Consider the following 27,500-nt stretch of genomic DNA (forward strand, 5'->3'; position numbering starts at 1 on the left):
GCCACATCAGTCATTTTTCCAAAACACACAGACAAGTGTGGAAGTATAGCATTTCTCAGATTACTCTAATGGCCAATGACAGCTTTGAAAACTTGCCCACCCAGAAGTACCATAAGGAAGGGTCAGGAGAGGTTTCAACCATGATCTGCAAGAAAGAGTAAACACAAAATGTCTCAAGCTGGAAATCTGGGCTCTGCACAGTTGGTCCCAAGTGAAATGGCCTGACTTGCCTTTCTAAGGAGAAAGACTAAGTACGTTTGAGAGAAAAAAGACTCAAGTACAGCCTGAGATGTTCGGCTTAATGGGGATCTCATCTCAGTGTACTTGGCCTGTGTGCCCTGGGGACACAGTCTCTGTGTTATAATTCTGGGGCAAACCAGATTTGATTTGCAGCATGAGTGGCAGGTTAGCAGCAGCTTTCCCAGTATTGCTAGTGTGGGAAATACTGAGCTAGGATGTATTGCAGCTCTGGAGAGCCAAGCCAGTGCATCTGCTGGGTAACTGCTTCCCTGATGTCCTAGCACAAGAATGGGAGAACATCTGAGTCACCATGAGTGCTGTGTTTTGGTCAGGCCATTCCGCAGGGTAGCCTTTGGGGGCACAAAGAGCCAGGCTCTGGCTGGCCTCAGCAGGTCTGCTGCGTGTGAGATTCAGTACCACCTACCCCAAAAGTCATGCCGCGGAGACCACCAACACTACTTCAGTATCAGACCTCATCCCACCACATCCCAACTGCCTCTTCAAGCAGGCCACAACACAGGTGGCTCCTCCACTTCCCAGGCTGGCAAGAGGTCTCTAAGTTTAAGCCAGCCTGAGGGAGCAACGCAAAAAAAAGCCTACGGATAAGGTTCTCCCAAGTTTCTAGCTGAGACCTTTTTATGCATTCTCAGAGGACTCTCCAAGGACAGGACAAGTCCTATCAAGTCAAGTGAAGGAATTTAGCTCTGTGGACTTTGACATAGACTCAAAGCACAATTTAGATCGGAGGTCTAGGGACCTCTGGAGGTCTCTGGTCCCATCCCACTCAAAGTAGAGCCAACACCAAAATTACATTAAGTTTCTCAGGTACATTGTGGGTGCCTTTGAGAGCACGGTGCATTCATAGAATCATAGAATCATTAAGGTTGGAAAAGACCTTTAAAATCATCAAGTCGAACCATTAACCCAGCACTGCCAAGCCCACCAGTAACCCTGTCCCTAAGCACCCTATTCTGAACCCTATGATGTACCTTGCTCTTGTTTACACATTTACAAAGTTGATGTTTTTTATTTTCTCTAATTCCTTTTTCCTATTTTAAAACACGTATTTTAAAGAAAGAAATATATGAAGAACATTAAATGTGAAGAGCAACTCAATATATCTGTCAACATTCAAAAACTAAGGATGTGCACCCATTTCATAAATGTAAACACTACTTTTTGTGTGGTATTTTACATCCTTTGTGATCTAAAGTTTCATTTCAATATGCAATTTTTACCGTGGCTACCTTAGTTTTCCCAGGACATAAAAGAACATCTGGAAAAGAGTAAAGGCAGTCATGGATTTTTTTAAGTAGGTCTTCAATACTGTCAGAGATTTCATACATATCCTTGGAAAATCAACATGAGGTAGATGCAGAGGCTGATTTGATGTGCCTGTTGGGAAATGAGGAGCATGTAGCGTGAAGGTAAGCACTGTGCAGGCATATGCTGACTTTTTATCTCCATTACTTCAGGCTGCATCTCTTGTGGGCTGATAGTCTGTTGTGACATTCTGGTCAAACATCCCTCTTGATTTTAAGCTCCAAGAGGACCGTATGATGATGTAGTCTGACACAGAGTTTCACTTACTGGTACCTGCCTGCAGCACAATAATTTCTGCTTGAACTGGATCTAGAGAAAGAGGCGCTGGCATGGCATGGCAGCGCATCTGCCAGCTCTGAAGGTTTAGCCCTCCTGGCTAAACGCTGATTTCTCATCCCCAGCCACTGGATCTTGCCAATCAATCCTCTGCTCACTAGGTTAGTACAACTAAGGTGTAACAAATCCTCCGAACTCTTGTTCCACCTGCAGCCTCAAAACAGACTGGTCCAGCCTCTCTGAAAGTTTACGAATTCATGATCAGCTTCCAGGCCAGGACAATATCTTAACCTCTGTGTACAGATTTCATAACTCAGAATTTGTTCTGCATTTAGCTGAAAATTTGTCTCAGTCAGTAACAATGACTCTGTACCGAGAACCTGACTATACGTATAGCTTCAGGTTTTTAAATTCATACCCAGGCACTTGGCAGGATGGAAACGAGCTTGAGGGCAGGGGGAGAGCGGAGGCGGCAGCCACCACGAGCGCAGGGAGGGCTGTCAGCTGGAGGCGATCCACCGGAGATGTTGAGTTGTGTGTGTGGGAAGAGCTCAGAAATAGCACTCCCTTAAAAATCCTGGGATTTTAAAGCAGACTTCTGGGGCCTCGCTCCCGGTTTGGCTCCAGCAGTCCCGGCAGAGCCCCCTCCAGGGTGTTGGCCCTCGAGGAGTGATGAGACGCGGGGGCAGGGCGCGGGCCGCGGCGGGCCCCGCTGAGGGGTCTGCCCGTTCCCCGGGCCCATCCTCGCAAGGCGCCGGTCAAGAAAGCGGCAACGTCATGTCGGGGCTTCCCCGGCCCTGAGCAAGCCCGGGTAGCTGCTGGGGACCGGCGGCCGCGCTCCCGCTCGGCACCGTTTTCCCGGCTCGGAGGGACACGGGCCCGGGCCCGGTGGAGGCGGCGGCGGGCGGGCGGCGGGCGGGCCCCGGGAGGAGGCAGGAGCCCGTTGCCCGGCAACAGCGGGGCACCGAGGGGCGGCGCGGCGGCGCGGCGCGGCGTAATGACGCCATCAGGGCGCGCCGCGTTGGGAGAGGGAAGGGAGGGGGAGGCGGGGTGTGCGGGCCGGGACCTCTCCCCGCGGCGGTGAGTGCGGGCGGGCTGCGCCGGGCGGGCCGTGCCAGCGGGGAGCGGGGCCGGGGCCGGGGCCTGTGCCCGGCCTGTGCCCGGCGGCGCGGGGCGGGGGGCAGAGGGAGAGGCAGGGAACAGAAGAGGGAGGGGCGGCGCGGCGGGCGGGCGGGCGCCCCCTGGCGGCGCGGCGGGCGGGCCGTGACATGTGGCCGTGCTGGCTGTGCCCGCAGGTGCCGGGCGCCATGGCCCCCCCCAAGGACATCATGACCAACTCGCACGCCAAGTCCATCCTCAACGCCATGAACGCCCTGCGGAAGAGCAACACGCTCTGCGACGTCACCCTCCGCGTGGAGCACAAGGACTTCCCGGCCCACCGCATCGTCCTGGCCGCCTGCAGCGACTATTTCTGCGCCATGTTCACCAGCGAGGTCGGTGTGGCCGGGGGCGCGGGCAGCCGCCGGGCCCGGCCGCTCCGCCGGGGGGAGGCAGGGCCGCCTCGGGGCCGGGCTGTGCCGCGGCGGGGCCTGCATCTCCGCCTGGTGGCCCTCGGTGCCTCTGCATCCCTGCCTGGTGGCCCTCGGTGCCTCTGCATCCCTGCCTGGTGGCCCTCGGTGCCTCTGCATCCCTGCCTGGTGGCCCTCGGTGCCTCTGCATCCCTGCCTGGTGGCCCTGGGCCCCCCCCCCCGTGGTGGCCCTCGGTCCCTCTGCATCCCTGCCTGGTGGCCCTGGGCCCCCCCATGGTGGCCCTCGGTGCCTCTGCATCCCTGCCTGGTGGCCCTGGGCCCCCCCATGGTGGCCCTCGGTGCCTCTGCATCCCTGCCTGGTGGCCCTGGGCCCCCCCATGGTGGCCCTCGGTGCCTCTGCATCCCTGCCTGGTGGCCCTGGGCCCCCCCATGGTGGCCCTCGGTGCCTCTGCATCCCTGCCTGGTGGCCCTGGGCCCCCCCATGGTGGCCCTCGGTGCCTCTGCATCCCTGCCTGGTGGCCCTGGGCCCCCCCATGGTGGCCCTCGGTCCCTCTGCATCCCTGCCTGGTGGCCCTGGGCCCCCCCATGGTGGCCCTCGGTCCCTCTGCATCCCTGCCTGGTGGCCCTGGGCCCCCCCCCCCGTGGTGGCCCTCGGTGCCTCTGCATCCCTGCCTGGTGGCCCTGAGCCCCCCCCCCGTGGTGGCCCTCGGTGCCTCTGCATCCCTGCCTGGTGGCCCTGCCCCCCCCCCCCCCGTGGTGGCCCTCGGTCCCTCTGCATCCCTGCCTGGTGGCCCTGGGCCCCCCCGTGGTGGCCCTCGGTCCCTCTGGGTCCCCGCCTGGTGGCCCTGGGGCCCCTGGCGGTGATTCTCAGTCTCCTCATGGTGGCCCCAGCACCCTTCATCACAGCGTGGTGGGGACCAGAGGCTGGGACTGGCACCATGGGTCCTGGATCATGGTCTGCTGTGTGACCAGCCTGTGCACCACGGAGCTGCCGGGCTGAGCAGGCAAGCTGGAAGGCTCCGATACATGGATTGATTTTTCTGGTGGTGCTTTATGGTCTTCATGCTTCTGGGCACGTTTCCTGGTGAGGGTACCAGCCCTCGTGCAAGGCTGGGAGAGCCGTGGTGCGTGCCCTAGACCGGGTGGCGCGTTAAGGCAGCCTTTGAAAACTGAAATGGAGGGTGTTTAGCTCGGGTCCTGGTCTCTGCTTCGCGCTGGCTGATCAGCTGGTGTGTGTAGGGTTGTGCTGCCACTGTCGCGAAGAGGATATAACCGCTGGGGGTGAGACTATGAGCCCGAGTTGCTGTGCTTGTCAAATCTCGCTTGGGAGGTCTCTGCGCTCAGTACTTACTGTATCGACACACACTACCTGCATGCTCTTTCTCCGAGTCACTGAAAGGTGATATTTGAGCTAAAGCTGGCATTTTTTTGTGTTACTCAATAGGAGATGCTTTGCCTGGCTTTGTCTTTTGTGAGTTTGAATCCATCTTTGTGGCTTTTTCACACAGAAGATGTTTTCCTTATCCTAGTAACTTCCCCATTAGCAGTGAGAAAAAAACCCTCCTAAGTAGCTCAAAGGTCCTAAAGACCTCCCTGCTAGCCTAGTGGTCCTTGCAGGAGAGAATGTTTTTCTTCTTTGTTTTATCCAGCAACGAACAGTGTTGGCAGAGCTCTCTGTGTGTGCACTTCTTTCAGGGCTGTGCTGGGTGAGCAGGTGTCTTAGTTTTTATGGGCCCGTGCAAATCAACCAAAGAAAGACTGTGTACACGGCCAGGCCACATATCAATATATTTTCTGTCCATGTCTTCATGAAAGTTGCAAATTTTTCAGGTTTGTGCTCTTTCTTTGCATAAAGGAAATGTAATTTAAAAAAAAAAAAAAAAAAAAAAAAAAAAAAACACAAAGCAAATGCAGTTCCTGGAGGCTGAAGTCCTCTGTTTACCAGTACCTCCAAGGTGCGCAGCGGTATAGCAGGCAGCACTGCTGCTTTGTGTTCGCCTCCGTGTTCCTGTCAATGCTTGTGACTTCCTGGACTTTATCTAGACCGCCTCAGAGATCCCATCACCCTGTGTGCTACAGAACATTCTTTGTGGCTGCTAACGAAGGCTGAGGATTGGCATACTTCGGTTCTAAGCTGAGATCATGTCACCTTCCTTCTTTATGCCTCATTTTAACTGTAACATTGTAGTGACCTTAATTCATAGATGTAATTCTTCCTAGAAAAATAAGTGCGTCCAGTGCCCAGTGGGCATGATTGCTCGATCTCTCACGCTCACAAATTGCCGCTGCTTTAAGGGTTTTACTACTTTTGCTTGATTGTATTTCTTCCAATTTTGCTTTTTCGTATGGAAACCCCAAAATGACAAACCTGCCAAGTGGCGTGCACAATTACCAAGTGTTTGTGGGAGAGTGTTCTCTGCAGAAAATGACAGCTTGGTAAGTCTCAAAGCAGACCCGCTTCCGATGCGTGCCAATGACAAGTATGTTGGTGAGTGTTATGGGATGGCAGTTGGTCACTCTCCAGACACTTGTGGGTACAGAGTGCTTTGGCCATGACTGTAACTTGAGGGAACTTGGAATGCTGTGCTGCATAATGGACTAAGAGTCTCTGCAAGAGCTTTCTTTGCCTCATCATTTGCCTCCTGTGAATTTGGGGACTGCTTGGCCAGCTGTAATGTGTGGCTTTTTTCAGACTTGGGCTGCTCAAGGCTTTGTTCAGAACTGATCTCTGGGTTGTGCCCCCTGTGATGCACAGATGTGACATTGTGAATGGACAGTGTAGCACTGAGGCTGTCATCAGAGATTTTCGTCATAAAGAAATGTGTTTGCCAATCTATATATCTCTAGTTTCCATCCTTTGCTCACTTCCAACTTAACCATTTACTTTAAAAAGTTCTCAATCTTATTTAGTATTAGTTTCTTCCCATTTTCCAGAATCAGGAAAAACCACTGATCACCACTTGAACCCCTGGCTTTTGACACCTTTCTCTGCCCCTATGTTAAGTAGTGTGGGAAAACTGAAACACCCATCAGTTTTACTGACAGTGTTCTTCCTTGTAGTGAAAATTGAAGAGCAGTTTTAGCAAATGCTCCCTTGGATCCCAGTTATGCACTGACATTTCTGTCTGTTGGGACAAGTTAGCATAACTTGGGATGTGTTAAGAGCTGACTGTTGGCTCCATCTCAGAAGGAAACTAGTCTGTCTTCTTTTGGAGGAGGGTTCTGGAAATTGAAGGGGTTCTTCCCCTAGAAGGTGGAGTGATATTTTTCTTATTATAAAAATAAACAACTTCTGTTTCCAGGTTTTTACATGGTCATCTTCACTGTACTGTGAATGCCTTCCAGAATGCAGCGAGCCACACATTAGCACTGTCCTGCCAGCATCTCTTTTCCCGTATAGGTGAGGAGAAATTGGAGGGGTTTGTTAGAATATACTTTTGTGTATCTGCATTAGTGAAGGCAAAACCAAGACATGGCCTTGGATAAGAACGTGGTTCCAAAATTCTAAGTCTGTTCTCCTGCAGAGTGAGTTGCATGTAGAATGGGAGGCAGCAACATTATGTTCCACAACAGCCCTGCAGCCCCTGCCTTAAGGCTTTCAGCAGCTTAGGCATCCTGGGGTAAAACTCATGACAACTTCAAGTGACTCCCCTTAATTATGGGAATGTGTTTTCCTGGATGCTTCAGTTATTTCTGGGTCTGTAGTGCTGCATACTTTTTATAACATGTTAGAAAGGGGTTTGTGTTAGGGAGTATCAATCCCTTACTGCTTTACTTCTGCTGGTTAGCAGAATTCTGATACTAAACAATAAAGGGGGAAACTAATCTGAAATTCTGACAGCAGAGATGTCTTGTACCACTAAATGCCTGCGAAAGGAAAGCTGCTTGTACTGTGTTTTGATTAGCATTGTATGACCATAATTTTGCATTGCTCCTGAGTGCAAATATGTGGATGTATTGATAAAAGAGGGACTCTCTGCCCCCACAGCACAGCACTAAGCACTGTGTACAGTTCTCTTAACACTGCATAGGCAGCCTGGAGCTACAGCTCCGAGTCTTCACGGGGTGTTCAGACTCAAATTGTCTTCATTCTGATCTCCTTCTTTAAAGGATGATGCAGAATAGCTTGGGATCCTAGCATCGTGTACATTATGTGAAGTTACTTGAAATATTTTCTTCCTTCCAAGTAGCCTTAGCACACAAGTAAACTGCGAGCCAAATAACAAGCAAGTAGCGGAGTGCAGCAGAAGTAGGAGGGAAGCAGGAGGTAATAGCCTCTATCATATTAGTGTTGTCCCCGTGGTTTGTGTTTTAGTCAACAGTATAAAGAGAGTATGGGCATGGCTGATTATTGAATATTAACTGTGGGGACAAGAGCTTCTTTACCAGCACCAGGCTGATCTGTGAAGAACGGGTGTCTACAACTTCAGCCTGAGGCAGTCTAATACATTACCAGGAGCTGTGGTGCCCTTGTAGTCTCCTGTCAGTAGATGTCTGTGACTTTGTATCCTCTTTCTTCTGAGTGTGCATGGTCTACATCTCAGTTTGCTTGTTGGAATGGTATGAACTTGTCTCGTCAGTTTAGACCCTTGGTGACATCTGTGTGCTTCATCTGTTGTACCAAATAGCTTAGACTTGTTTTAGAAATGTTTTGTGTAGACCAAGTTAAGGACTCATTTTACTTTCTAAATGCCATGCATTGCCTGACATACAGCAGGTCAGATGAGGTAATTTGCTGTTCCTTTCTGACTCTGGATGCTATAAAGTTTGTTCAGTGTGTCAACAGACTTGAAAGACCTCTTCCCTCAAATTACTTTTGAGTATCACCATTGCCTCCTGTGTTTCTCTTCTCTGCTGTGAAGTGTATCTCTCTGCATCGTGGAAATGGCTCAGTCTTAGCAGACACATTTCTTCCCTTCTGCTACTGTGTCATGGAATGCCTCTGCAGAAATACCCTTGACTGCTCTTACTTTTTCTACTTCTTTATTACCTCCTTTTTCCCCGGCTGTGGCAGATTCTAAGCCAAGTGATCATGCTTTGATCATGCTTTCTGTTCACAGAGTATCTGTTCAATCTGTAATGAACTATAGACTCCTTGGCAAGAAAAGTCGTGGGCTTTCATCTGAATCGTGCTTGCACTGATACTGACTACTTTTTCAAAAGTAATGGGGAAAAAAGGTTGGGTTTGCAGCATGGAAGCATCCTTCTGTTGAGGTCCATTCATGCTGACAGGCTTGCAGTTATGTGCAGGGTTTGATTAGTGAGTCCACCTGCTAGCCCATTGTTCATGAATCATTAGATGCTGTGCCAGCAGCTTCATGACGGATGCATTGAACCACAAAGCTGATGCTTTGTGAAATAGAATCTCAGTTTTATACCTATAGAAGTGCAAATTTGGTGGATTCCCAGAATTTATTATTCCCAAAGATTGACTGTTGAGAGGGTAACGTTCCTTCAAAAAAATAGTAATTCCGAAGTGATGCATCATAGAGGTGATAAAATAGTCAGGGGACAAAGTCAAGATTGTGTAAGTACCATTACTGTATCTACTATCATTTTACTTTCAAGTGTTTAAGCTAAACCTATATTTTACCTTTAACTCTGAACTTCATGGCCTATAAATTGTCATGCTTTTTAGGAACCTTGACCATAAGCTTGAAGGATGGATCAGGAACTGAAGGGTTAGGAAAGATTTCTGTTTGGTTTGGTTTTAAAATGGAGTGATGAGGTGAGGACTCCATGTAAACTGCAGCATGTCAAACGCATCCAGCCCAGGGGAGATCCCTCCCTGGGCTGTGTCTTGTAGTAAAGCTTGGAGTTACTGCATGGAGAGGAGAGTTTAGTTGTCTTGCACAAATGACACATGTAATTTCTGCTGTATCTAATCTCAGCTTGCTCATTTTACAGTGCAGTTTAACTGTCCTCCTGATCCGTAATAAACTTTGTCTCTTTTACTTGCCCTGTAAGTGAATTCTTTAGGGAAGTTCCCTCCTTCCCCTTGTTCTTTCAGTTCTTGTTCTCACAACGAAAGAAAGGACAAATCTCTGTTGAAACCTCTCTGACTGATCACATTTTTAAAAACCGCTGAGTGTTGTGGGCTTTTTGATCACATTACTGAAAAATAAACCTTTGTCTCCCTTCTAATTTACAGCTGTCAGAGAAAGATAAACCCTATGTAGATATCCAGGGACTGACAGCCTCCACCATGGAAATCCTGCTAGACTTTGTATATACAGAAACTGTTCACGTGACAGTAGAAAATGTCCAAGAATTGCTCCCAGCGGCATGTCTGCTTCAGCTGAAAGGTAATTGCCAAGTATCAGCACAAATTGAGAAATTGATGCTGTTTAGAGATTTGGTTTGTCTGACCTTCTGTAAATGGAAGACAGATTGTGGGAGGCGTGATATTTATAAGCTTATGTCAAACTTCTGTTGTCTTGTGCGCTGTGGTCTCCTTGGTAGAGGAACTGGTTTAAGTGGAAAAAAAGATGATAAAACAGGTTATTGTTCCATGCTTTGGGCTACTGTATTTCTGCATGAGAATTCCCAAGAGGATTTGTGGGCTGTATAGTGCACAAATGTTACAGCTCCATCAACTTATTATAAGCAAATCCTAGATGCCATTTGACCTGCCATCATAGTATGTCTGGGTCATTAACAGACTGGTTGATGTCATTGCACATGCACCTATGGAGCTATCCCAGGCAATTATCCCAAATCCCAGGCAGCTTATGAAAAAGACATTGGAGAAAACCTAGAAATCTGGTAGCCATATCCACTAGCATATATATTTTTTGTTTATAATCCATGCAGCTGTGTACAACTCACATGTGAGTCCCTTCCTAGTATAAGATTTATTTAATTTTTGTGTTCAAATAGAATAGCCAGAGATCAAAAGAGCCCATACACATGGTCTACTGCTTAGTGTTTTTACATCCCTCCAAAGAAATGTTTGCATGTGTGTTTCTGTAGTATTTTTGAGCTTGTTATTTGAGTTGGATTTTCATTGTTGTTTAGAACTTTCTTTTCTGAAGCCCATTCCAAAGCAGTGGATTGATAGTAAGCATGCAGTGCTCATTCACCCCTCCAATTTTCCGTAGGTGTGAAACAAGCTTGCTGTGAGTTTCTAGAAAGCCAGCTGGATCCATCAAATTGTTTGGGCATTCGGGATTTTGCTGAGACACACAATTGTGTCGATCTAATGCAAGCTGCAGAGGTCTTCAGCCAGAAACATTTTCCAGAGGTGGTTCAGCATGAAGAGTTTATCCTCTTAAATCAAGAAGAGGTTGAAAAGCTCATCAAGTGTGATGAAATTCAGGTAAAACCTGAAAAGTACCATTACTGTGCAAAGCATTGAAGTAAAACATTGAAACCAGTCAGTAATTAGTCTGTACTTCTAGGGTGGATTTTTCACACAATTCCTGAATTTTAATTTGATTTCCAAGAAGCTGCTTCTAATTTTTCAGCCGTGTCATCTGAAATTGATCAGTAACATGTAGTTTCTGTGTAAGAATTTGCTATCACTGAAGTGTTTCTTACGAGACAATCACAGTTACCTCTGCAGGGTTCTCGTTCCCTTGTCCCCTCCTTTCCCTGGAGGAGCTTTCAGAGGTTACAAAGACAAGTTGTCTCAATGCCTACATTTCAGAAATACCCCCAAGACTTTAACTTCTGTTTGTAGACCGTTGCATGCTTCTCAGCAGCACAAGGAATGTGTGTGTCATCGCAGGCATTTGGGTGTCCTCCACTTTTACTAAGCAGCAGAATGCATGATGGTGCAGGGTAGCGTGACCCTTCAGGGAGTTACATACATATTTAGCTCCCTTAAGGTTGGTTTCTGGAGGATTTACTGTTTGGCTGGAACCTGTGGGGTACTTTCTTTCCAAATTCTTTATGAAAAAGTTAAACATTCCTTGGTAATGGGGAGGGGACTTGACTTATTTTTTTTTTTTAATTGAGGTGGACTGTGTCGAGAGTTAATGTTTGCTTCACTTCTAAAAGAAGTGACGGAAGCAATCACTATTCACAGTTCACAACAACATGAACTCTTCGAAGCGAAGCAATGTAAGTGATATCTTTGGTGAGACTCCTGAAAAGCCAATACAGGGTTAGCCAGAGGGGAATTCTTGATATATGCTATGAAAGCCTGCCTTGAAAGTGACCTTCAGGCAAGGTGACATCCTCTTGTTAACAGGCCTGCTTGGGAAAGCGGCAGGATTGCAGTGAAGGACCCTGGCACAGGCCGAGGTAACGGCTGAGCGTGTTTGGTGTTTAACAAGCTGCAGCTGTAACGCTGTGAGGGTTTGAGCTTATGTGGGTTGTGGTGAGTACTGACACAACGCTGCTGGACAGTGAGGAGGAAATAGTGAGGTACTGGAGAATGACCCAGCCAAACTAATCGGATGACCCGCACAGGCGAAGTAAAATTCCTTGTGGATTGCAGGGACCTTGCAGAGACACGGCGAGGTGTGCATGCGTTGTGTGCCAGTTCAGAGGTGATGTGTAAGGGGGCACCCTCAGAAAATCCCCTGGCCCTTCGAGACCTACAACGGCAGGTGCTCCCTGTGGCACTGCTTAGTGTTACCCATTGCTTATCAGAAAACGGAAATGATTTCGTGAACAACAAAACTGTTAAATGTATCAGAGGACAGTCAGTTTGAGAGGGAATAAAATGATACAGGACTATTGCATTTAAGAAGGCGGTGGGAAAAATTGGAAACAATTAAGTACTCTGTTCTTGTGAGCTCTGATTGTCCTTTCCCTGTAATTCAAATAGAAAGAGGCCTTTTCAAATTACACTGTAACAAATATAAATCAATGGTTTGGAACAATTGCCTTATGTAATTAACCTCTGTGGCTCCCTGCTTCAGAATATCCTGCAATGGACAGCTTCAAACTGAATTTCAAAGTGGACCAGTCATATATTGGTGGGAAGGTTCAATCCTGTTATTACAGTATCTCCTTTTATCTTCCTATTTAATAACAGTTAACAGACCTCATGATAATAAATTAATGTCTGAATTACTTTTACAGTGGATAATCTGAAGACGTGCAAAAAGAAAACCAAGCCTAAATAATATGTTATAGAGCTTTTTACAATTCTTTCACTTTTGGCAGTCATAGATGTCCAAAGCACCTGAGGTTCTCTAAAAGTAGCAAATTTAGGCAGTTTAGTCAGTGTAATCTCAAAGTGGCGTGAGCACCAGCATATGTTGGTTCTAAATGGAGAGAGAAATAAACCAGTCACAAAATAAAATAAACAGTAGAAGGCAGGGTTCTCCACCCTGAAATCCAGTTGTTTATTGTTTCTTAAATGTGGTTTGAAATTAAAAAAAAAAAAGAAAACAAAACTTAAATGTACCTGGTATGGCTTGGGTGTTAAAGGGGCAGTGCATGGGCACAGGGCTGCAGGGGGGTCGGCGAGATTCTGCTCCATTAAAAGGAAATGTGATTCTGATCATCTTTATGATGGTACTTTGCATTTTGCAGGACCATAACTCCTGCTCCGCTGAGAAGTCAGGGGAGCCACCTGTCACTGCGCTGTCCCAACAGAGTGGTGGCTCCCAGCTTCTGGCTCTGCTGCCTACCGTAAAGCTCTCTGTTCTGGTACTCATACTGCCACTTATTGATCTCAGCTGCAAGGAAAAAAACAAATGCAGTTTTAAGGAAAAGAAAATGAGGAAATTTCATAGTGCCTGTAAATACAGCTCACGGAAATTTCCATAACAGCCTCTTACTTGAAATGTCCTGCTTTTTTGCTAGCTGTGAAGCAGTGTCAGCAGCCTGGAAGTCGTCTGTTCCACAGCAGTAACTGAAATACCGCCCTGCAGTCTGATCCGTGTGTGCCTCCTCTTTCCAGGTGGACTCTGAAGAGCCAGTTTTTGAGGCAGTTATAAACTGGGTGAAGCACTCAAAAAAAGAACGGGAAGCATCGCTGCCAGAGCTGCTGCAGTATGTGCGCATGCCGCTTCTCACCCCCCGCTACATCACAGATGTCATCGACACTGAGGTATCGGCATCCAGGCTCAATGGGAGCCAGTACTGGTGTGTGATTGCTGTGTTCCCTGGTTAGACTGCCGCTGCCCTAATGAAACCAGTTTAAAGCTGCTTTCTCTGCTGATGCTTTTTGATGCTGGCTCTGTGGAGCTGTTCCTGTTCAGCGGGAGTGCCCACTGTTTGGCTCTGTGCCAGCCGTTACAGTGTCCCGCTTCTCAGCTGGGAGGGCGCCCCATCCCGAGCAGTTAGTTGTCTCCTCTGGTATATGTAGCAACTTTCTGTCGTCATCTGTTACTAATTTCTAAGAAGCGCTTTTTGCCTTTGATTCACAAGGACTAGCAGGTCTCCTTCTCCAGGCTGAAGGTTGCTGGCGTGCGATCCTGGGGAGGACACGGCTCCTCAGAAATTGTTTTAGGTGCAGATGGGGAGCATGTACCTTTGAATGAGGGCAGCAGCTGCGCAGGTCCGGGGCCGGCACGCAGCTAAGAGCCATAGCCAATACTGCATCTTGGTGTGGCTGGGGTGTTGCAGGGGCAAACCAAAATGTGGATAGTAAGAGATAGTTAAACTTGGAGTGGAAGTTTAATTCCAATCAGGAAGTGATGCTGACCCGGTGCCAGGTTTGGCAGGAAGGATCAGAGAAGTTCAATCCAGCACTGTGGTTTGATGTGAGGTAGCTAGTGGTTGCTAACCCTTGTCACCTGATGGGGGCTGGGTGTTGAATGACAGACTTCTCTACGTAGAGAAATGCCCGATTTAGCAACATTTATCTCTAATCCCGTGTAAGTTAGCAGACAACACAAAGTTGGGGGGCGGGGGGAGCGTTGATGTGGGGGAGGGCAGGAGGCTCTGCAGGGGGATCTGGGCAGGCCGGGCCGATGGGCCAAGGCCAGTTGTAGGAGGTTCAACAGGGCTCAGTGCCGGGTCCGCCACCTGGGTCACACCAGCCCCACGCAGCGCTGCGGGCTGGGGGCAGGGGGCTGGGAACTGCCCGGAGGGAAGGGGGCTGGGGGGCTGGCTGACGGCAAACTGAACGTGAGCCCCCAGTGTGCCCAGGTGGCCAAGGAGCCCAACAGCATCCTGGCTTGTGGCACAACAGTGTGGCCAGCAGGACCAGGGCAGTGACCGTCCCCCTGCACTCGGCACCGGCGCAGCCGCACCCCCAACCCCGGGTTCAGTTTCGGCCCCTCACTCAGGAGGGACAGTGAGGGGCTGGAGCGTGTCCAGAGCCGGGCAGCGGGGCTGGGGCAGGGGCTGGGGCACAAGTGCTCTGAGGAGCGGCTGGGGGAACTGGGGGGGTTCAGCCTGCAGAGGAGGCGGCTCGGGGGGGCCCTCATGGCTCCCTACAGCTGCCGGACGGGAGGCTGTAGCGAGGTGGGTATCCATCTCTTCTCCCAAGGAACAAGTGATAGGACGAGAGGAAACGGCCTCAAGTTGCTCCAGGGGAGGTTTAGGTTGGACATGAGGAAAAACATCTTCACCGAAAGGGTGGTCAGGCACTGGAGCAGGCTGCCCCGGCAGGGGGTGGAATCACCACCCCTGGAGGTGCTCAGAAGACATGTAGATGTGGTGCTCAGGGACATGGTTCAGTGGTGGCCTTGGCAGTGCTGGGTTAATGGTTGGGCTTGATCTTAAAGGTCCTTTCCAACCTAAATCATTCCATGATTCTAATGTGGTATAGCTGCCTTTTATGGATGTTCTCAAATACGAGCAGCTAACAGGCAGTTAAGCTGTGCCAGAGCCAAAATGTGTTTAGTCAGATTGTTATGGTCCGCTTTAAAGTGAAGTTAAAGCTAATGCAAAAGGGACTAGTACCAAAACAATTAGATCTGTTCCAAAACTAGCCCAAGATAGTGTATAAAGGGCCTCAGCTTTCTTATCGCACAGGCAGGCCTCTCCAGTCTGGAAGTGACACACACTGATGGGACATCATCATCTCGGGGCAGCGTGGAGAGCAGAGTGTTGGCCCTGTGTGGTGTCATGTGCTCTGAACCTGGCCTTCTTGCACAAGTACCAAAAACTTGTAAAAATAAATCTTAACCTACTGCAGCAGCATATAGCAGCGAACAGCTAAAGGGAACTGAACGCTGGATGTTCAAGGGAGGTTGGTGCAGGCGCTCAGCCAGGGAGGGGAACTGCACAGCGTTCTGCAAGGGGGAGATGAGACTGTCCTTGGGCTGCAGTGCCCCCCGCTTCTATTAAAGAGGGCCTTGTTGCTCTGGTTCTCTCTTCCCGTGTGCAGAGGGATCAAGCTAACAGGTCCAGCTAAACTGCTTCATTGTGCTGTGCACCTTGTTTCTTTCTTCTTTAGTGGCAGGTGTATGCTGAAAGTTGAACATATAGGTCAGATCCAGCCAAACTGATCTCAAGTGTATTTTTACTGCCAGTCCCCCTTCTCATACTTCAGCTGGCGTAAATGTAGCAAAATTGGCTTTTCCTTAGTTTTCCAATATAGTTGTTTTCGTTATGGAACCTGCAGTGCCAGACTTTGTGTGAGGGTTGAGCCACATCATCTCAGCTGCAGTCCAGTCTTAAGTTGTCTCCACATTTCCTTGCATGCAAGTATTTGCACCGTGACTCTGCTAGCAACAGCCTGCACACAAGTCATTTTTATGCTGTCTGAGCTGATGAGAGTTGGCTTTAGGACAGTTCTCCTGAGGGATCTTAAAATACATTGCATGTACCAGTGACTCATGTTTTTCCTCAGCCTTTTATACGATGCAGTCTGCAGTGCAGAGACCTCGTAGATGAAGCTAAGAAATTTCATCTTCGGCCTGAGCTCCGGAGTCAGATGCAAGGACCCAGGACTAGAGCCCGTCTAGGTGAGCAGCGAAGGGCAGGACACGAAGGCGGGCTGGGGCCTTGGCAGGTACTGTATTACACACCGTGCCCAGTGCCTTGTGCTTGTACTGAAGTGCTGCACAGCAGAACTTGTCAATCCACAGGCCCCAGTGGTACAGAAAGGGGACTGGAGCAAAGGACAGAGGTATGGGTTTTTTCAAAGCAGAATTGTTTAGTGGCAGCGTGGGGGCTCGTTGGTTGCCTTTAATCCCAGGACCCTGCTGTAACCATAAAACCAGTTTCCTTACTTGTTCGTACCTCCAGATATGTTTGTCTCAGTGTGCACCTGTCCAAGATTTGTGGGAAGAGTTTCTTCCTGTCTAAAAAGGCAGGTATCGGTGTCGGAAACAAAAAGAGCTGTGAGGTGGAGGACGGTTCAGCAAAGAGGGGAGGGCACAAGCGGGGAGGTGGAGAGGTCCCCCTTTCCTTTCAGAGGTACTTCCCCACCCCTCCCCAAGTCTTGTTAAGGCAAATAAATGGTGATTTATTCCTCTGTTTCAGTAAATCCTACCAAACACAGTCTGAATTGTTGGGAAAACGCTTGGCTTAGGGGTGTAAGCACTTGAGAGCAACATAAACAGTAGGAATGGCCTACAGGAGAAGGAAAAGTGTTTTACTGGCTTCTTCATGACTGTAGCTAATCCTCACCAGATGCCCCTTTTCTTACCTTCAGACTCACTCTCTCTGCCATGCCTTTATCCCGGGTGTACTCCCAGGGCACTGCCATCGGTGCCAGCATTGACTTCTGCTGCCAGCGCACCTCCCTGCGTGTTCTCCAGTGCTGCTGCTTGTGTAATGGAGAGGGACCCTGGCAAACCCTGGGTGGCCAGTTCCTGTTATTAACACTGTTTTAAGGGGCAGAAAGCAGTTTAACTACGAAAGGAGGAGGGCAGATCAGGTTTGCTGGAGCATAAACTTTTTTGGCCTGCAGGGAATGTTTTGATGTGGGCGTAGTCCAGGCACGTCTCTGTTTTTGTGGGAACATCCTACGCAGATTTCAATGACATGCAGTTCAGCTCAGCCTGTCATTTCAGAAAGACATTTCATTTTGTTCTTAGTTGGAATGCTTCACCTGATAAAGGAGATACCACAAAATCGTTTTATTGTTTAATTGTACAGGTAAAAGCTAAGCACCTTATTGGTAAGGTTCATCTTCTGGATTCAGCCCTGCCTTTTTTAATTGTTTCAATACCATCTGCTGTCAGCAATGCTCTTATCCTGTGTCACTTATAAACTGTGATCAAGTGGTGTATTAATTTTCTATGGGATAAACTGAAACAATTGCACTTTCAGCTGTTATACCAGACTGGAGACTTTCCAAGTTGTTGTTGGAGCTGCTTTGTGATTCCTTTCCAGTTATTTTTTTATATTATTGTTCTTCATCTGAGGTTGCAGCTGTTTTGCCTTGTGACAGACAGGGTCTTGTTAAATCTTTATTGCTTGGTGTTCAGTCCTCTGATGAAAAGCTGGACGGTTCTAAACTAATAAAACTCTGTTACAGAAGGGCCCAAGGAATCTGGAAGATGCTCATCTATTTTTAAAACTCTGATAGAGGCCTGCCTTCAAGGCAGTCGTTACAAGGGTGATGCAGACCCTCCATATCACAGGTGTTATTTAACAGTCACAAAGAAAATAAGAAAAATTCAGGGACCGTCTCAGAGAAAAGAAAGTAGATGGAAGGCAGCTTTTGAAATAAAATACATAAGACTTGAGACAATTCCTGGGAGAATACTTCATAAATTTTTCAGGTTTCAATCAGCCTCACTTGCTTCTCTGTGAAGTGGGGAACAAAGGTGCCATCTGGCCTGGATGTCACTTGCAGACAAGGGGAGAAGGCCTTGTTTTGGGAGGAGGCTGCAGGGAAGCAGATCTTTTCCTTCCGCTTTCATGGGGTGGTCGGAGGTTTGGGAGAAAATCGTGGAAAGAATAAAAAAGAAGATATAAATGAGCCAAGTTCAGCACCTAACTTGGTCAGCTTGTCTTCTCAAAGCACCTCTGATAATAGAGTATTAACAGCCCTTCAGCAGATGGCTGCTAGCACCTGAGTCAGTCTTATTGCCACGTGTCCTGGAAGAGTTCCTCTCTCGTCTCCCCCGCCGAGGACAGCGGGACTCCAAGTGCCTGTAGCCCGGCTAGGGGCCGGCTTCAGCGGAGTGGTGAAAACAGGGGTTTAGAGGCAGCTCATTGCACTGGGGAAGGCTCAGTGTTCCTTCAGGTGGTTCCCTTGAAGTGACCCCTTGGTTGTGAAGGGTTTGACTTGACTTTGCTCTCCCTCTTTGCTCTAGGAGCTAATGAAGTGCTGCTTGTGATCGGCGGCTTTGGCAGCCAGCAGTCACCGATTGATGTTGTGGAGAAATATGACCCGAAGACTCAGGAGTGGAGTTTCTTGCCAGTAAGGGACCATTTTTGACCACCGTTGGGTTGAACAGGCTGTGATCAAACGCTGATCCTGTAGCATCAGCTCTATAACATTCCTCTTCAGGCTGTCCTTTGTGTTCTGCTTCGAATTTCTGACAGAAATTCTTAGGGCTGCTAGGGCTTACGTAGTGAATGCCGAAACAGCTTCACATTTTCAGATCTGCTAAGTAAGCTTTGTATAAGAGGTAGCTGTCATATTTCTAATCAGATGAGCCTACAGAGACCCACATCTTTGTTGTGGGAGTGAGAGCTATCATATCCCCTATTGAAGGGGTGTTAAGCTTTAAGGTTAGTGATGATAACTGAAATGTCAATAGGAATAGTGTAATCAGTTTTGCTTTCAGGCAAGCTGCATGATCTCTGTGGATTCATTGTTTCTGAGCATAATGGGACATAGTAAGGAAGAGAGAATTCCTGAACTGAGGACTGTTTCTACCCAAATTTAGAATCACCTTCATCTGTGTGAAATGGTGGAGAACTGCCTCTTCTTCAGTATCACTAATCGCAAAAACCAGTATCCCCTGGTGTCCCAAAATTCTGTTCTTTTTTTGGAGGCTAAAAGCTTCAGGTATTTTAATAAAATATTCTAAGTCTCCACATTTTTCCATTAACGGTCTCTGCAGGGAGCCAGTGGAGGGCACACAGACCTCCAAGATGCATCAAAGATTCAGTAGCAGCATAAGATAAATGACATTTAATGCAAAATGGTTTAAGTGCAAAGAGATCCGGCTGCGAGAAGAGAGTATGGCAGAGACTGAATACAGGCAGAGGAAGGCAGGTGCAGTTGTTAAGGCTGTATCCTTTAAATCCCCAGTGCTGTTTGCCTCTGTGGTAGTGGGCTGTTTTCCAAAAGAGCAGCAAAAAAGGATGGAAGAACAGCAATTGGTCTCCAAGCATCAGTGTTATATCCTCTCGTGACATTTTTGTTCCTTTTACTGTATTAGAGCATCACCCGTAAGAGGCGCTACGTTGCTACAGTGTCCCTGCACGATCGGATCTATGTGATTGGGGGGTACGACGGCCGCTCTCGTCTCAGCTCGGTGGAGTGCTTGGATTATACATCAGATGAGGATGGCATCTGGTACTCTGTGGCTCCGATGAACGTACGGCGAGGCCTGGCAGGAGCCACAACCCTTGGAGGTATGTGCTGGTCACCGTACCGACAGGGCGGTGTAGCCTGTTCAGTTCTCGTCCTGAAATGCCCTGAGCTGGTATGTGCAGCGTGGGATGGCTCTGAGGGAGGAGGTGAGTCTGAAATTCTGCCTTCTCATCGTTTGGATGTAGAAATGGAAAGCTTGCCCACATACCCTGAGAGGAGCTCTGCCTCCGCTTCATTTTTACAGCATGTGTCTGTGCATTGAGGGGAAAGGAGCTAGGAGGGGTTATGGAGTGGGAAGCTCTTGGGATGGTGACAGTGTTGCGTATTACTGAGCGCAGGACACAGAGTACAGCAACAACCATCCAACACTGGGGAGAGGCTGAAGCTGGAGCGTGTGCAGTGAAGGATTCTTAAGACTTTGAGGAGGTGCTGACGTGCTGTTAGCGATAAGCAGGTTTTGGGTATGGCAGTGTTTCAGCAGGTTCTGCACCATGAAATAAGTAACCGGGGTGTGCATGTTCTCTTTCATCCATCAGCAAGAAGCAGATTTAAGGGCCACATGGGTTTTATGTTTGCTTTGTTTGTTGGGTCTGCGAGCAGGCTAATGCAGTGAGCTAGGGTGAGGAGGCTGGGTTTGTCTTGGCTCCGAAGTGCCAAGATCTGCAGTTGTTCCTGTATTTTGCAGTCCATGTTGTGGCTTTGCTCCATCTGTGAGGGGCTTCTTGCTCCATGTGCACGCCTGATGCTTGACTCTGAGTCCAACCTCTGTCTAACATTGCAGACATGATCTATGTTTCTGGTGGGTTTGATGGAAGCAGACGTCACACCAGTATGGAGCGATATGACCCAAACATCGATCAGTGGAGTATGCTGGGAGATATGCAGACAGCGCGGGAAGGAGCAGGACTTGTTGTAGCTAACGGAGTTATCTACTGCCTCGGTAGGTACCCTTAGGACCTCTAGGTGTTCCGCAAATCCTTTTTACAGAAATGACAGTGCAGATGCTGGCTGTGGGGAGCACCAATTATGTCATGTCCAGGTTAGAAGGTTTAACTTCACTGCAGTGGGTGCTGCACAGCTCTGTCGGCGAACGCAGCCTGCTCTCACCGTTACCATCGCAATGGCTTAGACTAGAGCTGCCACATAACTACAGTAAGTGCTGTCCGAAGCAAACTGGGCACAATCAGCCTACGGGGACGAGCGGCGCCAGCTGAGGTTTGTGTGGACTGGGCAGTGGCTAAAATGCTCTAGAGGTGAAGCAGATAGCCACAGGACAGAGGATGCATCTGCTCCACACAAAGCAATGTTGGTTATAGTGCTCAAAATATGTATCCCTAGCCGTATGTTTTCTAGTCCTCTGTGTAGCACTTGTGACATTTTCAGAGACCCACACCAGCTGTAAATACAGTGAGAGTGCTGGAGGACAAATCACTCTGAAGATTTCAGAACGCTTGTTCTGTAGATACACCCCCTGGGCCCCAGAAAAGGCAGGCCCAGCACTGGACCCACATCTGTTGCAGCCCTGTTCCTGGGGAGTCACAGATACTGGACACTGGTTTATGGGTTCCACTTCCCTCTCCCAAATTCTTCTTCCTCACGCTGTCCCCCCAGGCCGATGTCAGCACACTGCTCCTTTGCTGAAGTTGCACAATGAGATGTCTTGGTGTCCTCTTGTGAAACAGCTCTGAGGCATCCTAGCCTACACTGCGTAGCCTCCTAGTGTCAGCTGGCGCTTGCAGCACACAGAGCCGGAGCCGCCGCCAGGTCTGGAGGCCGTACGTCTGCTTTGGGAGGGCAGCATCAACGTGGGCACCAGCACGCTCGGCGGCAGCTGTGGGCAGTGTGGTGCTAACCTGGCTCTGCTGGGTTGGAGGGGTGATGTTCTCTCTCAGCTCGGCCCGGAGCGGTGCAAGGGCAGAGCTCGCTCCGGGCTGGCTCTGGGCTGGCATTGCAAGCTGCAGGGATCCTCTTTGTTCTGCCGGCCCCGGCGTGCTGTGAGCTGTGCTGATGGCAGCGCGGTGTTGTGCTAAGGATGAACCAGGCATGTTATTACTCTCCACACAGAAAATGTTTTCCAGAAGTCAGACCCATGGTTTGCGCCTGTATTTTGTTTCAGGTGGCTATGATGGGCTGAACATACTAAATTCTGTAGAGAGGTACGATCCCCACACTGGACACTGGACAAATGTCACCCCAATGGCCACTAAGCGCTCAGGTAAGAGCCCACAGCGCCTTGAGGTCAAAACGTGTTGTGCTGTGCAGAGGAAGCAGTCACTGCTGGCTTGTTCTGCTGTCCTGGAGGATGTTGACTGGCCCCAGCAGGTGATTTGGCTTTGAGAAGGGATGATTTTAGGGCGTGCTGACTTAACTCCCCAGATGAAAGATTAATTTTCACGTGCCCGATGTCTCCATCCCATGCTAAGATGCACATAGAGGAATGTGCGTTTGGGTTCATAGGTTACAGGGAGGAAGTCCTGTGTGACTTCCATGATGAGGAACAGCGCACGGCTTGGAGAAGAGCTGGCAAGGCACAAAGTACAGGCTGTAGTGCAAGATAATGGGGCAGTTTAAGTCGGTGCTTGTCAGCTGCACAGGGCTTGGCAAGGGCAGGAGTGCCCTGGCAGGCTGCTCCTTCGTCTTGCTCTGCTTTGTGAAACGCTGGGCCTCAGCTCCTGCGGCAGCAGCAATGCAGGGAGCAGCACTGCCAGGGCAGCGTCACACTGCAACAATATTACGTTAACAGCTTGCAACACAGCGCAGTCACACATTAATTATCCCCCGCCAACTCTTCTGTCTTTCCTGCTTGGTGTTCTCGCTGAGCTTTAAGTTCGGCGGCTGTATCTAGGAGAAAATTATAGTTTGAATCCTACTTTTGGAATAACTTTCTGTCTCTACTTTCCTTCATTCCTCCAAGGAGTTCCTGTGGGGCTCACGCAGCTCCTCTGTGCTCAAAGTGCTGGCCCTCTGCTGTCGCGCTGTGCCTCGGGCCAGCTGCCCCGGGCCTCCGCAGCCACGCCAGCGAGCAGCCGTGGCCTTGCTCAGCCGCGTGCGGATGGGCAGGATGCTCAGTGCCTCTGCAGCTTTGTGATTCTCAATGGAGCAGTTGAGCTGTGCTTACCGGCCCTCTTTCAAAACCCTTTTGAAGTCCCTTTTTCTCTAGTTCTTTCGGTAAATGTCCTTTACAGTTAGCCTAGGCAGCGTTGTTTCTCTGTGTTCTCTGCTAGAGCGTTCTTGTTCAGGGACAAGTGCTGGTTACTCAAAAGTGGTCTCTGTTCTAAAAACATTGAAGCTTTCTTGTGCCTGCAGTGGTGTTCACCAAAACCCCAAGCTGTAAACGTTTACTCTTCTGACAGGGCTGTTCCTGTTAAGTGGGAAATACTTTCCAACCCACATAAGCCGAGAATGGATTTGATTTAGAAGTTGGTTGCTTTCCACATCCGAGAAGACCCCACATTCAAGCACGTGATAAAATCTGTGGGTTTTCCTACGTCAGAACCAACATGCAAGACCTACCCACAGATCTCTAGAAAGCTTAAGGATGAGACTGGTTTCCCCAAGGGATCTGTTGCGTGCACCACAGAAGGTGGCTTCAAGCAAGACCAAAAGCAAAGGGTTCAAGGGAAAAAGCCTTTTATAAAAAGTGTTTCCCGGGTCCGTGCTAGCTTCCCACAAGACTTGGAGGCTTCTGGTAGCAGTGCTTAAGCCCACAGAGCAGGCTCTTCAGTGCCACAAGTGAGCAGCAACATGGTGAGGCTCTTGACCCCGGCACTGGCTCAGCCAGGTTCCTTCCTCGGTGCTGGGACCTGGAGCACCAAGATCTGGAACGGGGGTGCGCCCAAGAACAGGTTTTGCCCCCGGTTTTTGTGCTGCTGCTCTGTGGCACTAACACCCCAAACTACCGTTAGCTTAGACACTAGTTGCCCTTGCAGCTTCCACCCTGGTATCAGTTCCAGCCCATTCGTCCTGGTGACCTTGGACCCTGTCGGACTTCTTTTTCCCCAAGGCCTTGACGCACTTCCTAGAGCTGTCTGCATGCGGGTATTTGAATTCAAAGACCAGGACTAACAGTAGTCTTGCCTTCCTTCACAGAGATTGTCTTCTCCTTGTTTCTCTTCATCTCTTAGGACAGATTCTGGAGGTAGGCCACCCCTCGGAAACCTCGGCCATATGGCACTGCTAGATCCCACTCCCCTGATGGGGCCTCGGTCTGATCGCTCTTCCCAGCCAAAGTCTTCCTCACTGAGGCTATCGGCGAGCCCACTGCGGCAGCCTGGCTGCTCCCCGCCGCCCTGGTGCCGTCACCAAAGGCAGGCGGTGGAAGCGAGGTTGCATTTGGTGGAACAGAAAGTCTCTTGTACCCTGTTGGCAGAAAAAACAGATCTGCCCAAGAGCTGCAGGGTGGCTGGCTCGTTTCCTTCAAGACAGCCGTCGGTGCAATCGTTATGTGTTGATGGTAACGGCCTGGCGGGGTTTATGCTGCTCTCACGATGCGGCTTGCAACAGCAGCAGCTGTTGGCCAGGGCACCTAAGGCCACTAAGTGCTCGTTGTCTGAGCTGCATTCCTTGGTGCTCTACCTGACGGGAGCTGCAGATGAGGAAACAGAGGCTGGCAGAGGTTTATTTCCTGCTGTTGTCATAAATTCCCAGTTGGGCCAGCTGTATTATTGATTGCTTTTGCTGTGAGAACAGCTGTTCAGGCAGATGCTTATGCCATTTACACCTCTGTGACTGTGTAGTAGACACCAGTTTTCATTTCCCTGCCTGCCAGAGGAGCAGTGCCAAAGAAATCCCTCCTCCAGCTTCGCATGGAGCAGTGTCATTCTCCTTGCCACAGCCAAGGGCTGGGTGACACCAGGGGGCCAGAAACACCAGAGAAGCTGGTCCCTGTGCTGGCAGAGTCCCAGCCAGCCACCCGCCAGCAGAGCGAGCCTGGTGCTGGTCTGTTCAGGGGGTTGGGGTGTCTTTCAGCCACGGTCAGTATCTCATATTGCTAGTGCTGCCCTGGCTGCAGCCTTGCTCGGTCCCCCTTATGCCAGCGGTTCAGCAGCATTTGGTAAGAGGAAGAGGTTTTCATGTATTGTATTGGAGGCAACAACAAGGGAAGACACCGGGTTATGACAGCTCTTCTGTGGGACACACGGGCATAAGAAAGTGTCCTTCAAGGCAGGAGGAACAGACCTAGTTCAGCCTTGTAACAGCGAGCCCCAGGCCAGGTGCTGACGGTGTCACTCGTGGGTGTAGCTGTGCTGCCTTCTCTCTCTCCAGGGGCTGGAGTGGCTCTGCTGAATGACCATATTTATGTAGTTGGCGGGTTTGATGGGACGGCACATCTCTCCTCCGTGGAAGCCTATAATATTCGCACTGATTCTTGGACAACTGTGACAAGCATGACAACCCCCCGCTGCTACGTGGGGGCCACCGTGCTGCGGGGAAGGCTGTACGCAATCGCTGGGTAAGCGGCTGCCCTGGGCTCGAGAGGGAGATGCTCTGCATGTCTGTCTGCTGGAACAGGGGAGTTGAGGTGGCCCAGCCTGCTGCCCCATTTCAGCTGGCCTCTCCTCACGTTTATATTTCAAGCGTTATGAGAGGAGGCAGCCCACTGAGTCACCGCCCAGCCTGAATAGGCAGCGTGATGGTCCAGGGCCAAGACAGGCAGGAGAGCGGCAGCAGACAGCAAAAGGGAGCTTTAATGCAGTGGTTTCATTTCAGGCCGTTCCCACAGTACTTGGCTGCCCAGCCTCCCAGGAAGGGCTCTGAACACCTCGACCATTTCCTCCAGCAGCATCCCTCACCTGTAACTTTCTGTCCTTGCAGATACGATGGCAACTCGCTGCTGAGCAGCATTGAGTGCTATGATCCCATCATTGACAACTGGGAAGTGGTAACCTCCCTGGGGATGCAGCGCTGTGACGCTGGAGTCTGCGTCCTTCGGGAGAAGTGATCTGGAGGGAACTTACAAGGAAGAACATCCTAAAAAGTCTCGGCTGGAGGAAGAGTCCCAAGTGGTTTGCAGTGACTGTTCTTGAGAGTTGCGGATGCTGTGGAAATAGGCACCAGAACAGCAGCTTTCTGTGCTGCTTTTGACTAGAGCATGTGCATAAACGTGTTATCTCGGCAGTCATTTGAAATCAGGGGCTCTGAAGATGGAGGAAGTGGTGAAGTAGGTCAGGGGAAGCTGCATTCTCTGCTGTTCCTGTGGCTAAGTCTATCGGCAGAGCAGAGATGCCCCCAGCCTTGGTGTCAGCCAGCCTGGTGAACGCTTCCGAAGACATGTACATACAACTGGATGGTCTCTTCAGCCACTGCAGGACCACACAGGTCCTCTGGTTGCTCTCGGCCACGTGGATGTGTGAGGGTGAATCCAGCTGCTCTTATGTTCCAGCTTCAAATCATCTTGTACATACTGAATGTTTAAACATGCTCCTCAAGCACCCAGCAGTGCAGAGCCAAACTGGGTGAGCATGTGTACGGGGGTCCTGCGCTGCAGCTGCAGGTTCCTCACAGGTCTGCACGCAAAAGAAGTTGCAGGTGAAAGCTGTCAACTACTGAGCCCCAAAAGCCTGAGGCTGCGGGGGGTAGAGGGCAGGGGGGAAAGCTCATCGCCTGGTGTGGAAGCAGGTCTGCAGCGTTTGTGCTCTGATAAGGGGCTCAGCAAGGTTTATCACATCATATTTCCCTCAAAAAAAAAAAAAGCTTGACAGACCCAGCTGCAAAGTGCTGCATTGTCTGGCAGCAGGAGCCTTGCGGTACTGCGGCAGTGCCTTTGCTCCCACCCCTGTGGGGAGGTCACCACGCAGGGGCCGAGGCCCTGGGAGCAGGGGCACAATTGCTACTGTCACATAGATCTTGCTGGTGAGCGACGGGGCTTCGTCCCTGGACACACCTCTGTCCGGCACGCCCACGTCAGCCTTTCAGTCAAGTTCATTGTGTTGATTTTCCTTTTTTCTAGGATTTGTCTGCTTCCAGGGCTCTTTTGGAGTGACAACCAGGATTCTGTTTTGCCCTTTGTTCTCAGCTGTTTTTCCCCTGCCTGGTAATTCCACATCCTCTGACACTAGCTATCCTTCACCTGCCCCACGAGCCCCAAGTGAGAGCTTCATCACTGGCTCACTGGAGCGCTCTCTCCTCAGCATGTCTTCTGCCTCGCTGCGTTTCTGGGAGCGCGGGGCTCTCCGGCGGCGTCACCTTGGCCCCCGCAGTGCCTGGGCTCTGTGTAGTGCTGCTCGTTGAGCTTCCTGCTGACTCCTTGCTTGGGGGACAGGGTGGGATCAGGGACGTGCTAGCATGACTTAATTATGCACTTTTGGCCAACGCTCTGACCTTCTGCGTTTGTTTCTATCACACAAGTGTTCTGTGGTTTTGTTTCCTATGTTTATTTTTTAATGAAAATATAAAGAATAAAGTATTTCCTGAGCCAGTGGGATTTTACCTTCTGTTCTTTACCTTCAGCACATTTGTCTGAGTACTGTGTGGAGGGTACGTGCAAACCCTGTGCAGCCGCCTTCAGCTGCTCCATCTGTTGAGAGCCACAGCACAAAAATTTCCCAGGCCCAGAGGACCTGCTAAGGGGGCAAATTTGTTGCAAGATCCAATGCAGAAGAGCATGAAAGGCAGCAGAGATGAGGAAAAGACTGTGGTAATAGTCGACAGTGGTAGTTGGTTGACAGTGACAACTGGTCAACAGCAAACTGAACGTGAGCCCCCAGTGTGCCCAGGTGGCCAAGGAGCCCAACAGCATCCTGGCTTGTGGCACAACAGTGTGGCCAGCAGGACCAGGG

The 27,500-nt window shown here is 49.8% G+C and overlaps 1 protein-coding gene and 1 long non-coding RNA gene across 9 annotated transcripts in view; one reads left to right on the top strand and one right to left on the bottom strand.

The window, feature by feature from the left end:
* The window catches only part of LOC308054513, a 113,480-nt gene extending 110,738 nt beyond the window's left edge, over positions 1-2,742 (bottom strand). For all 8 annotated transcript variants that reach the window (XR_013924134.1, XR_013924135.1, XR_013924136.1 and 5 more), the window contains exon 1: positions 2,258-2,742. This is a non-coding gene — a long non-coding RNA (uncharacterized lncRNA). The remainder of the gene's footprint in view (positions 1-2,257) is intronic.
* A 79-nt stretch (positions 2,743-2,821) lies between these two features.
* KLHL12 (kelch like family member 12) lies at positions 2,822-27,140 on the top strand. The gene is given in 13 exon segments (XM_080367461.1): positions 2,822-2,873; positions 2,876-2,919; positions 3,135-3,332; positions 9,520-9,673; positions 10,469-10,686; positions 13,228-13,377; positions 16,072-16,186; positions 18,491-18,597; positions 19,568-19,763; positions 20,504-20,662; positions 21,839-21,937; positions 24,988-25,174; positions 25,537-27,140. Coding segments are annotated over 13 exon segments (1,791 nt in total). The 5' UTR covers positions 2,822-2,836; the 3' UTR covers positions 25,664-27,140.
* Positions 27,141-27,500: the final 360 nt, after the last annotated feature.

The sequence above is a fragment of the Falco punctatus genome (assembly GCF_963210335.1).
Source record: "Falco punctatus genome assembly, chromosome: 17".
Lineage (NCBI taxonomy): Eukaryota > Metazoa > Chordata > Aves > Falconiformes > Falconidae > Falco > Falco punctatus.